The 16,118-nt window shown below is 36.4% G+C and overlaps 1 protein-coding gene across 10 annotated transcripts in view; it reads left to right on the plus strand.

Moving 5' to 3' along the window:
* MYCBP2 (MYC binding protein 2) overlaps nucleotides 1–16,118 on the plus strand; it is a 205,561-nt gene that overhangs the window by 27,131 nt on the left and 162,312 nt on the right. For all 10 annotated transcript variants that reach the window (XM_052785932.1, XM_052785933.1, XM_052785936.1 and 7 more), the window contains exons 2-7: nucleotides 1,186–1,261; nucleotides 10,891–11,106; nucleotides 12,279–12,432; nucleotides 13,839–14,035; nucleotides 14,255–14,497; nucleotides 14,779–14,850. In XM_052785932.1, coding sequence (XP_052641892.1) covers nucleotides 1,186–1,261; nucleotides 10,891–11,106; nucleotides 12,279–12,432; nucleotides 13,839–14,035; nucleotides 14,255–14,497; nucleotides 14,779–14,850 — 958 coding nt within the window. The remainder of the gene's footprint in view (nucleotides 1–1,185; nucleotides 1,262–10,890; nucleotides 11,107–12,278; nucleotides 12,433–13,838; nucleotides 14,036–14,254; nucleotides 14,498–14,778; nucleotides 14,851–16,118) is intronic.

Raw genomic sequence — 16,118 nt, forward strand, 5'->3', positions numbered from 1 at the left:
GTTGGCTTTCTGGGTTGCAAATGCATATTGCTGGGTCACGTTGAGCTTCTCGTCAACCAACACCCCCAAGTCCTTCTCAGGGCTGCTCTCAATCCGTTCTCTGCCTGGCCTGTATTTGTGCTTGGGATTTCCCCAACCCATGTGCAGGACCTTGCACTTGGCCTTGTTGAACTTATGAGGTTCGTGCGGGCCCACTTCTAAAGCCTGTCAGGGTCCCTCTGGATGGCATCCCTTCCCTCCAGTGTGTTGACCGCACCACACATCTGAACAGTAAACTATCTGAGTAATGTTTAAGTGGCACAGAGGAATGTTAGTAGCTGTTGCTTAAAGTCCTATATAGGATCAGCTGTATGCTGCAGATAACATCTGCCGTTTTTTTGCAGGGAGCTTGTAATCTGAACAGACCAGAGAAATATAGAGTAGGTTAAAAAGCATGCATCTCAAACAGAGTAATCTCATTGAGGGTGACAAAACAATTGTATATGTGTATATGGTGTCTTTTTTTTTTAATGGGGTAGTAAAATGGAGGAGAAAAAGAATGTGATAGGAGTGAGGTGTGGGCAGAAGAGGATTAGAGGAGCATGTGTTAGCTAGAGCTGTAATGTAAAGGGATGGAAATGAAAAGTCTGTAAACTGAGGGTGGCAAAAGTCCAGACAAAAATCCAAAAAGCTTGTGTTCAAAAGTTGCAGTTTCTTCCACCAACTGAATTTTCTGCCAAATTATACATTTTTAAAGCTTCCTTTTTGTCTTGCAGGGCTTGAATGTTTATCTGGTAAAGACTTCACAAAACATACGTGTTCTGTACTAGCAGGTTATATTACTGAGAATTGTCAATAATTCTTGCTTCTAGCATTGGTTGTGGCACTAATGGACTTGTAATAGAAACAGTATTGTAAAACAGTATAAAATATAGGGATTTTTTTGTCTGTCCTAATATATATTCTGCTTAAATTGCTGACAGTAAAGGCCCTTAATTCAGTGAAGCATTAGGAAAGCATCATTTTAAGTGCTTTATATTCTGATTTATACTCTGAAATTCTGCCTGTGTTGGTTCCCTTTGCTTAGGAGATAATATTTTAGAGAACTCCTGACATTTTTTTTCCTCTGCTCGTGCTGCTGTTTACCATGGGATACAGAAGGGCGTTTAATTCTGTTGTTCTCATGGCTTTTCTGCTCTTTTTCAGAAGTAAGAAACTTTTTAGCAAGAAAAAATTGAAAAGGAAACAGAAGACTAAATTGAAAGTAAAAACACGCAACAAGGTAAGTCTGAAACTAACTTTACAGAGTTCTGATCAAAAATTAAAGTAATTTCAATTGAGAGAAGTACAAGAAAAAATAAGTGTAACTAGCAATTTGTTTAGAAAAGATAATAAAAGGCTAGTATTGTTTGTTTACTGTATTCTACATGACTGTGATACCAATGTTAACCTTATTCAACTGTGTTTGCTAGTAATGTTCAGCATGAAATAATATGAACAGCATCTTAGGTTCTCCAGTTCCTAAACAGTAAAAGTAGCTAAACATGTTGGTCTTACAGTTAAAATTTAAGGGATGTGTGTCTAGCTAACATGCTAGCTGCAAAGATTTCTGTCCATATTGGCTGAAGGAGGAAGGGAGCATTCAGTGTCAAAGGAATCCAAAGTTACCTCCGAAAATTCCTTCATAATGGAATAGATGATACTTTCAGCTAATATTTTCTTCTCCTGTAACCCTTGCCCCCATCACTTTAAATGCATTGGGAGTTGCATGGGAGTAGTATAGGAACTTCATAAAAATGTTTACATGTTTACTTGTTGCAGAGAAGAAATCTAGGCAGAAGCAACAGTATTTTAAAATACTGCTCTGCTGCATTCTTTCTCTATTAGAGAGCTATTATTTCTCTGTTTAAGCTAGAGTCTTCGAGGGATTTTCATGAAGGGTTACTGCAGGCATGGAGGCTTCTTCCTAGGTTCCCATTGTAGTCGGTAAAGAGAAAGTAGCTCATTTCTGGAATGGTTCTGAAGGACAGAACCACTGAAATACCAAGTGGAAACACTTTCTAGTCAGTTGAATGCCCTTATAATAGGAACACACTGTAGATCAAATTGGCCATCTTATCCCTATTTGCCAAACCTTGTGTAGTTACTCTATCTCAAGACAGATGGCTTTAGGAGGGTGGAGGGTGAAGCAAGCCCTGTATCTCTTCATTTGGTATTGCCTTTTTGGATACTTACCAGATTGTTCTGCTTATCTCAAGCAGTGCAGCTCCAGACTATGGTATAGAAGGGGCTTATCTTCACTTCTGTTCTCAGTACTGTACAGTGAAATATTTATGGTCCAAACTGAATTTTTCAGCCCTTTCTTCAGTTACTATGATATTAGAAGTTTTAGCTTGTTCACTTCATGATTTTATCAGACCCACTGTCAGCACAGAAAACAAGACTAGAAATTTGAAGAAATTTTGCAGAATGTAGTTAGTCTTTGTGTGTTCTGTCTGGCGTCAGAAACTTACACTTTTAAAACAAGATAACTCTTCAGCTGTGATCATTGTTACTGTATAAAGGGAACCTTGTCTTTCTGGATAGTGGTGCCCTAGTTTAACTGCCAAGTAGGAAGCTAAATCCAGAACTGCTGTTCTTCACAAGCTTGATGGTCAAATGTGCTTCTTGGATTTAGTTGCATTGGATAAATGGATTGGCAGGATCCCTTCTGAATGGCCAAAGGCAACACGAGCTGGCTGGTTCTTGTAAGTAGTTATAGATTTGGCACTAACTGATCATCTCTGGACCTCATGCCTATGGAGGGTTGTTTTCAAGATTTTTCTTAGATTTAAAACAGCTTCTACTTGATGCATTAAGTGAGATTTATCTGCCTTTGAAAGGCATAATGGGTTTTGTGTGTCTTTTACTGACGTGTCTATTCTACACAGTGTTTGAGGCAGGCCGGGGTTGACCAGCAGAGCATTGGTGTTTGTTCCGAGTCACTGAGGTGCAGAAAGACACTCTACCTTATTCCTGCATGATAGCAAGAAATTTTGTATTTCCTGAAAAATGTAGCCCAAAAGCGAAAGAGAAAATCAGCTTCATATTTTTAGGTTATCAAACTACTGACAAAGTGGGATTGTGTTGGTTTTTTTTGTTTTTGGTTGTTTCCTTGTTTCTTTTGTTGTTGGTTTGCTTTTTTTTTTTTTTTTTTTCCCCACCATATGCTTTTCAATGCATCCCCGTGCTTACCAGTGCAGAATAAGCACAATGATGATTTTTGTACTGGAATGTCTGAAAACAGATGTGCATATTGTCAGGAAAATGTGAGTTTCCATTTGAAGCCTTATAATAGGGCAGATTGAAAAGTCCATCACTACTGGACATTCTGAGCAGGGGAGCTTGAGTGCATCAGTTTATTGTTTAAGAAGCAGGGTCTTTTAGTCTGAACAGAGATGGGAGCTTTCTCTTAATATGCTTGGTAGAGGCAGGGAGGGCCTTAAATTAAGAATAAGCTGAAGGAACCCAAAAATTTGTTGTTTATATCCTGCACTTACTGAAAATGATAATTGTGTAATTGAAGAGGAGAGAACATTAAAAAAAAAAAAAAAATCGTTGTTGAACAACTGGAAGAAAATTACTTCCACCATTTAAGCATTAAATGTTATAACATTTTAAGTATAAAACATTAATTGGTTTTTAATGCAACCCAGTAGTTTGAGCCTTATTCTGTTTCTAAGCTGGGGTCGTGTTATGATCACTTGTATTTGAACTACCGTTAACTTTTGGTTTTGTGGTTTAGTATATTTTTTTTTAAACAGATGTATAAAAGTTTTCCATGTCGGTGCAGTGCGTTTTGGCTTTAGAAATGCAGTGCTGAATAGAGTGACTTTTACATAGAAAAGAAATATGTGATTATTAGGTGTGGGTGTAGCACCTTGGATTCCTCCCCCCCACCTCTTTTTTTTTTTTTTGGCAACAATTATCACTAGAAAATTGTAGGCTGTGTTAACTTATCTCAACCCTATGAATGTTGCTGCTTCCGCTCCCTCCCCCCTTTTTACCCCCTGGAGTTTTCCCACTTTACTGTTAACTCATAAAAGTGCTGCTTAGGACACTTAGCTGAGAGACTGGATGGAAAGCTAGAGTTCACCATCTTCTATTCTCATAACGTTATCTGAAGAATACCAAAAAATTGGAGTCCGCCAGAGACAAAAGAATGTACTTGCAATGATTGGCATTCACCTGCTTACTTTATGCAGATGTTTTAAACTATAACTTGTTTAGCTTTATACAAATGGAAGAAATAAAACCTTGGGAAAGGACAGTTCATGTAGCAGACAAATTTATTGTAAGCTAATGATTAGATATATAAGGTGGATCAACTGGGATAAATATTTGTCTCATTAAAAACACATGTAGCTTCTCAAATAATTTGGCAGTGTCTTCAATGGCTTTTGTATTATTTGGTGTTTCAGCCTCAAGAGGGTATCCCTTTCTAAGAGATGTTTGAATTGTTCACAGAAGAATTTGGTGAGGTTCTATGCTCTGTGTTATGCAGAGGTTAGATCAGATGGTTATTATAGCCTTACCTATATTTAACAACAGATTAACTTTCCTCTTCTAGATTATAGTCTATTTCCATCACATCTGAGAATAAACCATTATTGCAGTCATCTGGTTCAAGAGGAAGGAAATAAATTGGTCAAAATAAGCTATTTATGGATTTTGTCTTTTGGGAAAACTGTTTGTTTAGGTGTGAAACAAGTGTAAAGGAGACCAGAGGGTTTTGGTTTTCCCACTTTTTTTCCTTGAGTGTACTGGAACATTACAAAAGGCTAACTGAGAAGAGCACTTGTAAGTCTGGTTGCTCTATTTTGTGAACCAAACCTGTGCCCTTTAACCTCTCCTACATAAAGTATCTTTCCATTTAGCAGGGACTATATATTTACAAGGACAAGTCACACATCAGGCTATGGGCATCTGCGCTTCAGTTTTTCTCTCGTAAGATAGCCTCTTATCTTTTAGAAAAAAAGTAAGACATGAAATAAAGTTTTACCTTTATGTATTAAACCTATATTCATGATTCTTTACTTATATTGGCATTGCAATTTCTCAGACTTGCATTTAGATTTCATTATTCAGTAGTTCAGGATTGAATTGTTCTTTCTTCAGTATTTTTTAAAACTTAAAGGCTTTTCTAATTTTATCTTAAATGTTTGGAGAACATTATCTGCTTCTGTTTTGTCTACCTAAAATACAGAAAACTTTTGTGAGGGATTTAATTAGGTTTATTGCCTTTACAGATTCTCTGTAAAAGATGCCTTAGTCCTTCTGGCCATTGAGATGACCCTTCATCACTGTTACCTCACCTTGTATGGTTTCAGTTGAGAGTCTCCTTTTTGAAGTTTAATATTGCACAGTTTGTAAGAATGATGTCATGTTTAAAAATTGCTCTTCCTTTCCACCAAAATTTAATTTTAGATGTTCTGTCTAGCACAAATAAATTTTTCAGCACTCAAGGCAGAAGATGTGACAAACACTGAGTATCTCTTAAGTTTTACAATGTATGTTTCATCATGTATCTTGATTTAAGAAGGTGCATTTTGAATTTATGATGATAGCAAATGAAATGATAAAGATTTCAGAATGTCCCACTTCCTTACAGCTCATACAAAAACCACTAAATCAAAAAACATAATTCTGTTTTCCAGTCTTGAAGCTCCTTTCTTTTTGACATTGATAGCACTTTCGTATTCCAAGACCAAATGCTTTGGGAGAACAAAAATGTAGAGCCTATCATCTTGTGTTCTACTCAGACATCCTAGAAGCTGGGCTTCTAGTCATTCTTACACTTACGGAGTGCTTTGGATTGCAGTATTCCAGTAACCATTAAGAAAAGGACATTTAGAGGTGCAGAAAAGTGGTAGTTGCTCTTCACCTTATCCACAGTGTTATGAGAAGATGTTTCATACATCTGTGGATCCTGATACACTTAACACCAAGAAAACAAGCTATTAGGGTGGGTTTTTTTCTTGAAATAATGTATCCCATAGCTCAAGAGCAGTCTGATTGGATTACTAATAATCCTAGATCTGCACAAAATTAAGAACTTGCTTCACTGAGTTCTTAGAAGTTCATTAACATTTTGGCTTAATGTTCCTTGGCAATGCAGAAGTATTTTGTGTCAACATGAAATGCAATATCATTAAGAGAATTGTTTATAACTTATATCAAACTAATAAAGTCTATTTTAAGAATTACTTGGTGGTGTTCCATAGGCACAGTTAGTGGTTAGATTTTCATAGTGATCTGTTCTACCTCAAAATCTATGAGCCAGTAGTAAGACTGTACAGGTGGTAGTGCGAATCTCTTATTATTGGGAAGTTTGTATGGCTGTGTAGAAGTGACCCAATGCCATGGCTCTCAGTTGCAGAAAAGGGAACTTCCAGTTGATGATGGGATGAACTTAAGTCCCAGTCTCCTAACTTGATCAGTTTATCTCACCTCAGTGAAGTTAGGAATCTGTTGTAATCTGGAAAGGAAGAAACTTGCCTCATATGGAAAAAAACTTCTGATGTCTGTTTTGAATACTTTCTACTACCACTGTTGAAAAAAAGAAAAAAAGGTTAAAAAAAAAGAAAGCTGCTTACTGAATGAGCATTTGCATTAGAGGGGCAGAAAGTTTTCCTGTTTCGGGTTTGGTTTTTTTTTTTCAGCTCCATCTCTGCCTTTTGTAAAAGAAAACTAAGAAAGTGATGTTTATACAACCTGCTCATATATACCTCCACTTTTGAACACGTTTGTTTCGAAGACCTGGAAACTACAAATATTATAGTTAAAGCCCTTCAGAGACTTGAGCAAATTGATCATGAATAAATTTTCAGTGGTTTTTACCTTACCATGAAGTTTGTGGGGGGAGAGAGAGAGAACGAACAACATGATGATTGAAAGTTCTGTTCCTACTCTCCAACCAGAAACAATGTGTCTTGTCATTCAGCACCTTTCTCTTGCCTTGAGACATGCTAAGCATTTGTATGCTTATACATTTAATGTTAATTGAGGTTTTTTCCCCCTCAAATGAAAGACAGTAAACAGTGAAAGTTGTAATTATCCTTAAGTTTTAACCTGCTTTTACAACCCAACAACTTATTGTTCAAAAAGGGATTTATTTAGTACAGTCCTAGGGCCAGTGTTGTTAAACTGACAAAACCAAGTAGTGAATTTCAAAATTATTCTTAAGGGACATTGTTAGGACTGCTACTATATTTGTCAAGAGTATAACAGAACGGAGTATAAGATATTTATAGTTTCAAAGAATTTACAATTCTCAGAGATAAGGTATTGTGAAGGGAAAGTGGAGGTATGAACAAAGAAATGTAAACAATGGGTTAACATCAAGCTAGGAATTAATCTCTAGTTCTGAGTCGTATATTCTAGTGCTACACTGTTCAGATAGAGCAGGGTTTTCTGGAGTATGTTGTGCTATACTGGAGTCTGGGTAGGAGATTATTGTATATAGCTATAGTTTGTGCACTGTTGTAGAAGAGTTGAGACACAGAAAGAATGGTTAGTTCTTACTGTTTAAAAGCTAAAGCATTAGGTAGGGGAGTTTTTAATAGTTGTAAAGTATTGAGAATAAGGAAGGAGTTTACTTCTGGAAATTAGTCACCTTATTATTAATAGGCAAGAAAACATACATTGATACTTTATCTAGCACTGTAAAGTCTAAAATCACCTGTGCTGCTTAAACAATTTGTCCAGCCTGTTTCAAAAGAGGCTACATGAGCTATAGAACTTAGGCTGTTCTGGAACAAAGACTAAGCTGAACTCCTGACAAAAAAGAACTGGAATGGAAACTCTTCACAGAAGTTATAATTACAATACATGATACTAATTAGATAAGTGAACTTCAGATAGAGATATTTCAGAGGTTCCAGATATTTTTCTCTTCCTGTAAGTGTTGGTAAACTAGGAAGTGCATAGGAAACTTACTAAATTTTTTTTAACCTGTACAGTTCAACTGAGTTAGCTTTAAAGCTGAAAGCTGATATTGTGCCTTTGCCTTCACAGCAGCTGCAAAAACGCTTGGGCTATGTGTATAGATATTTGACATACAGAAGAGTCATATGTTAAAACCATTTAGTTTTCTGGTGCTAAATACATTTTAAAGTATGTAGTAGCTCATTATCATTGGTATCAGTCCAAATCTATTTTGATGCAGTTTGATACTGGAATAACATATGAGGTTGTATCTTGAGTTCTTGCACCGATTAATATTGTGGGTTTTTACCAGCAGCTTTATTATTTCAAAGATAATCACATTGAACAGGGACTAAACTTATGTTGTCTTTCAGTCCCTAATGGCAGAAGTTCTGTTGTGCTAAAAAAAAAAGGGGGGGGGGGTGGAAACCCACCCCAAACTTTCAGTATGTATGTAGGGAACTTTCACCAGCTTCCCCAACCCCATTATCTTTATACTTTTATGCTTACTGCTAACACTGACACAGGTAAGAAAAATTAACACACTGTCTGTGTTGGATAAAATAGGCTACAGAGTAAACCATTGCTTCTTAATGTTTTAGCTTGCAGTAATTTTGTAGTAATAATGAAAAGGAAGGATATGTAAATATGTACCAGTACAGTTAGAATAATACTATAGTAAAAAATAAAAGGAAATATGTAAACTTTGAAATATTTTTAAGTTATTTTGAATTTTTTGTTAAGCTTTATAACATATGGTGTTAAATGGTCTAATTTAGAAGCCTGTGTTATTTCTGGTAATAATAAAAAGATAAGTGCAGATAAAAATGTGTTGTGAACCATTGCTGTGTTTTGATGTACAAAATTGTGGTTACCATGTTGTAGAAAAATAAATCACCCCATTAAAACATTATCCAGTTCACTGGTTCTCATAATTCTTTTCCCCTCTTCTCTGTTAGTTTAAAGTCCTCTTTCCTATCACTGCTGTCACAGATGTATGAGTATTTCCACTCTGATGTGTTCCAAATCACTCCAATATAATTCACTGTGTGCTCTCCTGCCAAGTGAACATAGTTGTTCACAATATCTGTCGCCTTAAATAAAAAGAAAGAAAAAGAAAGAAAAAGACAAAAAGCCTCTACCCTCACTGCCCCCCAAGAATACTAGAAACAAACCAAAATAACCTTGTGAAGTTAGTTAGACCCTGACTCAGTCTAGCCTAATGCTCCTCCAAATTTTGCCTTGTGTGTTCAAGTAATTCGTCCTGTACCTTTAACCCCAGGCCTTCTCTCCTTATAAAATCTCTGTGCCCTCTGTCTACACCAAGGTGTTATAGGGAATTGCTTCTTCCCATATGTCTGAAGTCCAGTTTTTCATAGCCTGTGCTCAAACCAGCCTAGTCTTTGGTAGCATATGACAGAAGAGAAAGTATAATCTGCCTGGGGATTTTTGTTGTTGTTGTGGGGTTTTGTTTGTTTTTTAAGTCTATTGTTCCTCCTGTTCCATCTTACTGTTGCAGAAAGGGAGAGTATGGGGCAGAACTTAAAAGATGTTTTTAAAGAAAAGTTTTTTCTTAATATTTTTCCAAGTCTAATGACAGCCTCATGAAGGCTCTTCTGTGTCTTAGCAGTGGCTGACAGTAATATACCAGTAGTAGATACCAAGGAAAGAGTGGGGCAGGGTAGTGGTAGTTTCTCAGAAAAGTTTCCCAACTCTTAACTTTGTGGCTCAGGTCTTCTGAAAACCAGATGGTGTTCTGTGATTTCATAGACCTTGATAGATTTTTGCATTCAGTAGTTTGTCCATTAGGTTGTTGTTATCCACAAAATTATTACCCACAGCATCATGCTGGGGGAGTTTTTGAACTTGCCATGTTTTCGTTTAATGAGAAAACAACTAATGATATTTTAAATTTCTAATATACATTTAGCAAACAGCTTAAATTTTTGTTATTTACTGTCGTGGTTTAACCCCAGCCAGCAACTAAATACCACGCAGCTGCTCACTCACTCCCCCCCACCCAGTGGGATGGGGGAGAAAATCGGGAAAAGAAGCAAAACCCGTGGGTTGAGATAAGAACGGTTTAATAGAACAGAAAAAGAAGAAACTAATAATGATAATGATAACACTCATAAAATGACAACAGCAATAATGAAAGGATTGGAATGTACAAATGATGCACAGTGCAATTGCTCACCACCTGCCGACTGACACCCAGCCAGTCCCCTGAGCCGCGAATCCCTGCCCCCCACTTCCCCGTTCCTATACTGGATGGGACGTCCCATGGTATGGAATACCCCGTTGGCCACTTTGGGTCAGGTGCCCTGGCTGTGTCCTGTGCCAACCTCTTGTGCCCCTCCAGCTTTCTCGCTGGCTGGGCATGAGAAGCTGAAAAATCCTTGACATTAGTCTAAACACTACTGAGCAACAACTGAAGACATCAGTGTTATCAACATTCTTCACATACTGAACTCAAAACATAGCACTGTACCAGCTACTAGGAAGACAGTTAACTCTATCCCAGCTGAAACCAGGACATTTACCAATAGATTAAAATTAACAACTAGAATAACAAATAATGCATTTTAAAATTCAATAATAATAATTTAAAAAAAAAAACAGCTGACCCCTGTAAAGAAGATAAATCCTGAATTCTGCTATTGACTGTGGCACAAGTTTGGACTATTCTGTAGCCTGAGCTGATTTAATTTTCTGTCCTAGTGTCCTCATCAAGTTATGAGAGGTAGAGGCTAAAGCCAGATAGAATATTTTCTTTCTCCTCCTCCTTTCTTCCCTGCCTGAATTATAATTGGTACTTCAACAGGAAAGTTCAGTCTCCAGTTTGAGAATCATTTGGTTGGCCAAAATTATTGAGAGTGTTGAGATTACTTGTATTTAGCAAAGCTTGAAACTTCTAATAAACTTAAAACTAATCTTGTTTTTCAGACTGAAAACCTAGAGAGTACAATAACCATACCAGATATCAGACTACATAGCAACCCTTCAGCTTTTAATGTTTACTGCAATGTCCGCCATTGTGTGTTGGAGTGGCAAAAAAAGGAAGCATCTGTATCTTTGGCTTCAAAGAACAGTGTACAGAGTGGGGATTCGGACAGTGATGAAGAGGAGGAATCCAAAGAGCCACCTATTAAACTTCCAAAGGCAAGTAACTGTATACTGTTTAAAGGGTGCCATGTATGTGATCTAAAGTTGGTATGCCCTTTGTGGGGACAGCCTTATAAGCCAGCTGCTCAGAAAATAGCTATAGTTTTATTTGTAGTCCATCTAGTCCAAAATCATCTGATTTGATGAATTAGGAAGATCTAGGTACCTGCCCGAAATAAATTGAATGACAGCAGACAGTTACAGGGTGTCCAGTAGAACTTCTAGCTGACTGTCAGAATAGATCTTTTTTTAAGCATGAGTGGCATTTCCATTAACAATTTTATTTATTTTCACATTTCGGTCTTTTTCCTTAGATTTTACTCAGGGGTGAATCTATATTAAACACTAAACATTGGGGCTCTGCTCCTGACAGAAACACATAGTGAAGTTTTGAAGACATGGTTGCTTATTTGTAATGAGTTAACCTTACTCACTTTTCTTTCATCCTCATCATTATTACATACTGAGTTTGAGAAGGAAGTGAAAGGGAACAGTCAGTGGAGAGAGAAGCATAATTGTAATCTCAGAATATTCAGGAATTGTAAAAGCGAAAGTTAGGAGTGGCTGTAACAGTGCTTTTACAGATGTTGTATTAGTTGGCGTAATGCATGTCTGTGATGAGTACGTATGGAGTTTTAGTGACAAGCAATTAATCTTTATTTTTTATATTGTCACAAAAACAATCTCAGAGGCCTTGGAGGGGAAAGTGCTAGTGCTGCCAGTATCAGCTGTCAAATGTATCATTACTCAAATTGGCAAGTGAGGTTGCAAGCCAATTCTAGCTTGCTGGCTTACATTAATGAGCAAGGAAAAAGGAAAAAGAGGTCTGTCAAATAAAGTGTGAACTCAGTAGAAATTAGAAGGGCTCAGAGGCACAGTGTGTTACATTGTCCAAAAAATTTTAAGTTTCCTTATTTTTTCAGGGAACTATTACTCTGCTTAGATATGCTCTTTCATATAATGACATTACTTCTGTGTAATATTTGCTAGTACAGTTGTGTAGGTGGGTTCTTGATTTTGATTCTCTTTTGAATTACTATTGTATTCTGTATTACATTTTTGTTATTCGAGTAACTGTCTCGTTCTGTGAACATTGGGATATATCTTTATTGATGAAGATCCAAAAATATTATATTAACAGATACCCTGAAATATCTGTACTTCTTTAGATCATTGAAGTTGGATTATGTGAAGTCTTTGAACTGATAAAGGAGACGAGATTTTCTCATCCATCCTTGTGCCTCAGGAGCCTACAAGCCCTACTTAATGTGCTCCAGGGCCAGCAACCGGAAGGCCTGCAATCAGAGCCTCCTGAAGTCCTAGGTAATATCTCATCTGTTACTGTATTTGTATTAACATACATCTGTTATTGTGTTGGACAGAAGAAAATGGTTCCTAGCAACTATTTGTGAGATAGTAACATGCTTGTTCTGAACTGACTAACTTTATTCTGGAGTGTAAACTCCTTACGGTGTATGTAACCAATACTTTCTCAGCATTAATCTTCTGTGGAACAGGAATGTTAACATGTAAAGGGGTGTGTGTGTGTGTGTATATAGATATAGTCATATTTTGTTGCTGTGTAATGCGAATTTCACTGACACATAGTAAACCTTATAACCTTACAAATTGTGATTCATTTGTCTTACTGCAGCTATAAAATACTTAGTCTTATTGGAAAGAAGATAGTTCTACAGTGAACTTCTCTTGTGACCTGCTGTTGTAATCAATGGCTTAGCTATTTAATGTTGTAATTTGTATAAAGCTGCTAAACAAAGTGTCAGAATGCTTGCTTTTATTTCCTCCGGCAATCCAAAAGCTTCCCTGAAAATTAATTTTGCTTTTAATGATACTGAAAATAAAAGTTGAACTCTTGATGGCTTTCAGTGTATGATTGGTTATGTCCTTTAAGTTAAAATCCAATTATCTTTCGTTAATTCATAGTTTTTACTGGTTTATAGAACGGCAAGGAAGGCTAGGCTGTAGCATCTGTTGTTTAAAAATGAAAAAATAAAATATATCTTCAGACTTTCTATGTATGTTTTCCTACGTTATGGCTCAACAGTATTCCATTTCCAAAGATGATCGTAATTTGCTACAGAAAGCTTTTATTTTGTATTGATGCACAGAGTATTAAAAAGCTACAAAGAAGGCTTTGTTTTGATTACTGCTTTAGTGATTATTTGTATATACTATCAAAAAAATTGAGGTGGATTTCTGTTCACACCTTGATTGTTACAGATGTTCAGCTGCTAAACAGTGCTTTAAAAGAGGCATATGATCAAAATAATTTTCAAGCTTTGATTTGAAATGCTCGTTTCTGAGAAATGGGATGTGCTTCAGCATGGGTAATGGTCATAAAGATTAGACAAGTTTGGTCAAGACCTACACATCATCTCAGTGATGAGGTAGACTGAATAGGCAGGTAAAGTAACTCCTTCTGGCCCATTTCTTATTAATGTGTTCCACTGTAACAGAAGGACTTAGTTTTTCTTGTTCTCCAGCCATTGTGATTATAAAGACTTGACATTTTCTGGCTGAAAAAGAATGAAAAGTTAAGGATGTTTTAGGCCTATTTAAATGGGACACTTTCTTTTCTGTCTGGAAATAAGGCTAAACTTAATGGCTGAGGAAGGATGTATCATGTATTTTGTAAGTTTAATTTCCCATTGCCTGGAAAATTGCTTGGTATGATTTTGTGACTTGTAATTGCTGTGTTTTATCTGCAGAATCCCTGTTCCAGCTTCTTCTGGAGATAACTGTCCGTAGCACGGGAATGAATGACAGTACAGGACAGTCCTTGACAGCACTTTCCTGCGCTTGCCTCTTCAGTTTGGTAGCTGCATGGGGAGAGACAGGAAGAACATTGCAAGCAATCTCTGCTATCCTCACCAATAATGGCAGCCATGCTTGTCAGACTATTCAGGTTTTGAGCTAAAACTTCTCTGTATCTGGGAATTTATGTAAATGATGTGTACATGAGTTCTGAGATCTATTGCGTAAATTCAGTTAACTTTTTTTACCTCACTGTTTTTGAGAGAAGAGTAGGTATTTCTTTGTCTTTCTTGAGTTGGGGATAGAACAGAAAATACATTTTAAAAAAAGTCATGTTTTTCACTCACTCACTATTTCTTTTACTGTTTAGGTGCCAACCATTTTAAACTCTCTTCAGCGGAGTGTACAGGCAGTTCTGGTGGGCAAAATCCAAATCCAGGACTGGTTCAGTAATGGGATAAAGAAGGCAGCCTTGATGCACAAATGGCCATTGAAAGAAATATCTGTAGATGAAGATGACCAGTGTCTACTTCAGAGTGATGGTTTTTTCCTCTATCTGTTATGTAAAGATGGACTTTACAAAATTGGCTCTGGATATAGCGGGACAGTGAGGGTAATGTGATTTCTTCTTGTCTGATGAATGATAGTTAATATTTTAACTTAACATTTATGATGTCCTGTTTCCATTGAGGATCTTTTGTAGCTTACTAATGATCAGTTCTTTTACAGTTTGTCTCAACTTTTTCTGTGATTTCTATGAGAATATTACAGCATTTTCTTACAATTTTCACTTCTCAATATAGTTGAAGACATTGTTATTTAGATGGTAAATGATTATGTGTAAAATTGTCAGTCTGATATTTGTTAAGTGATTGGAGTTTTTTTGCTTTTCAGGGCCATATATACAATTCTACATCCCGAATCAAAAACAGAAAGGAAAAAAAGTCTTGGTTAGGCTATGCTCAGGTAGGTGAATACTTAAAACATGTGCCCCACGCCCCCATCCCTCATGAGTAATTTAAGTAGATGTTGGCTTAGAGTAAGCTTACGTGGATATTGTATTGTTCCTTTGGCTTTAGTTATAAAAATCAATTTTTTGGTACTGACTTTTAAATTATGGAAGATGAAGAACATCTGATGGTACTGGCATATAGAAAGGAGTCATGAAGTGTCATTGATTTCTGTTGTCACTGTAAAGACTTTCTCAAAATATGATGGTTTAACAAGTAAATTTATGAATTGTACACTCAATTGATGTGTGCTTCTTAAATAAAGGAAGTCAGTGGATGTAAAAATGTGCTGTTCCAACACAATAGTGTAAAAAAATACTTGAAATATCTATTTATGAAAATAAATTGATTTTAAGATATTTGCAGTAAAATAAGGAAATGCTGGTTTTGCTGGGGGAGGATTGAGGGTGTGTAAACCATAAGTAGAGATAATTGTTGATGTTACCACTGCAGAGTTAGCTATATTTGGATGTTTTGGTTTTTTAGACTTAGTTTCTGGAATATCAACCACCTTTTCTTATACCTTTGGCATTCATTATAAAAATAGTGCAGTTATTTAGAATCCTGTTATTGCCACTGAGTGCTGTCTCTCTCTCTCTCTCTCTCAACAAACAAACAAACAAACAACCCCCAAAACGAAAAAAACCGCCACAACAAACCAAAAATTAAATTTCGGAGAACTATGAATTTACTTCATTTTTTAACTACTGAGCAATTTTTATGGTATATTTACAATTAACTGAGTGATATCGTTGTCCCAGTGTGAAATTAAGTGTACTCCTTGCCACACTTTTGAAGTGAGAGATATACAGAATCTGGTTTTGTTTAGATTTAAAACAGATCACCAAAAGGTATACTGGCACAATACAAATGTGTGTGGTTGCACTCATTCAGGAGCCTGTTTTATCAGTTTGGAAAGGAATAGAATCCATACAGTTTCACTATATAGAGTTAGGCATTTGGACATCCTGTACATATCTATAAATATATTTGATGTTCTTCTTTGAGTGCTTGTACAGGTGTATGCACTCACACAGTGACTGCACTCAAAGGCACTGCTAGTTGGAAAAATGTCACTCCGGGGCTATATTTATAGGAAGATGTGTAAGTTGCACTTACTGCTAAGTATGTGTCTGTAAAAGAGGTAAGATGTGTTCTCAGTCTCATTTCCCTTCAGGTGCTCGGTTAAAGTTAGCTCAAATTCAAGTGACTTTTCTCACTTCA

Source organism: Harpia harpyja, chromosome 4 (genome assembly GCF_026419915.1).
Source record: "Harpia harpyja isolate bHarHar1 chromosome 4, bHarHar1 primary haplotype, whole genome shotgun sequence".
Classification (NCBI taxonomy): domain Eukaryota; kingdom Metazoa; phylum Chordata; class Aves; order Accipitriformes; family Accipitridae; genus Harpia; species Harpia harpyja.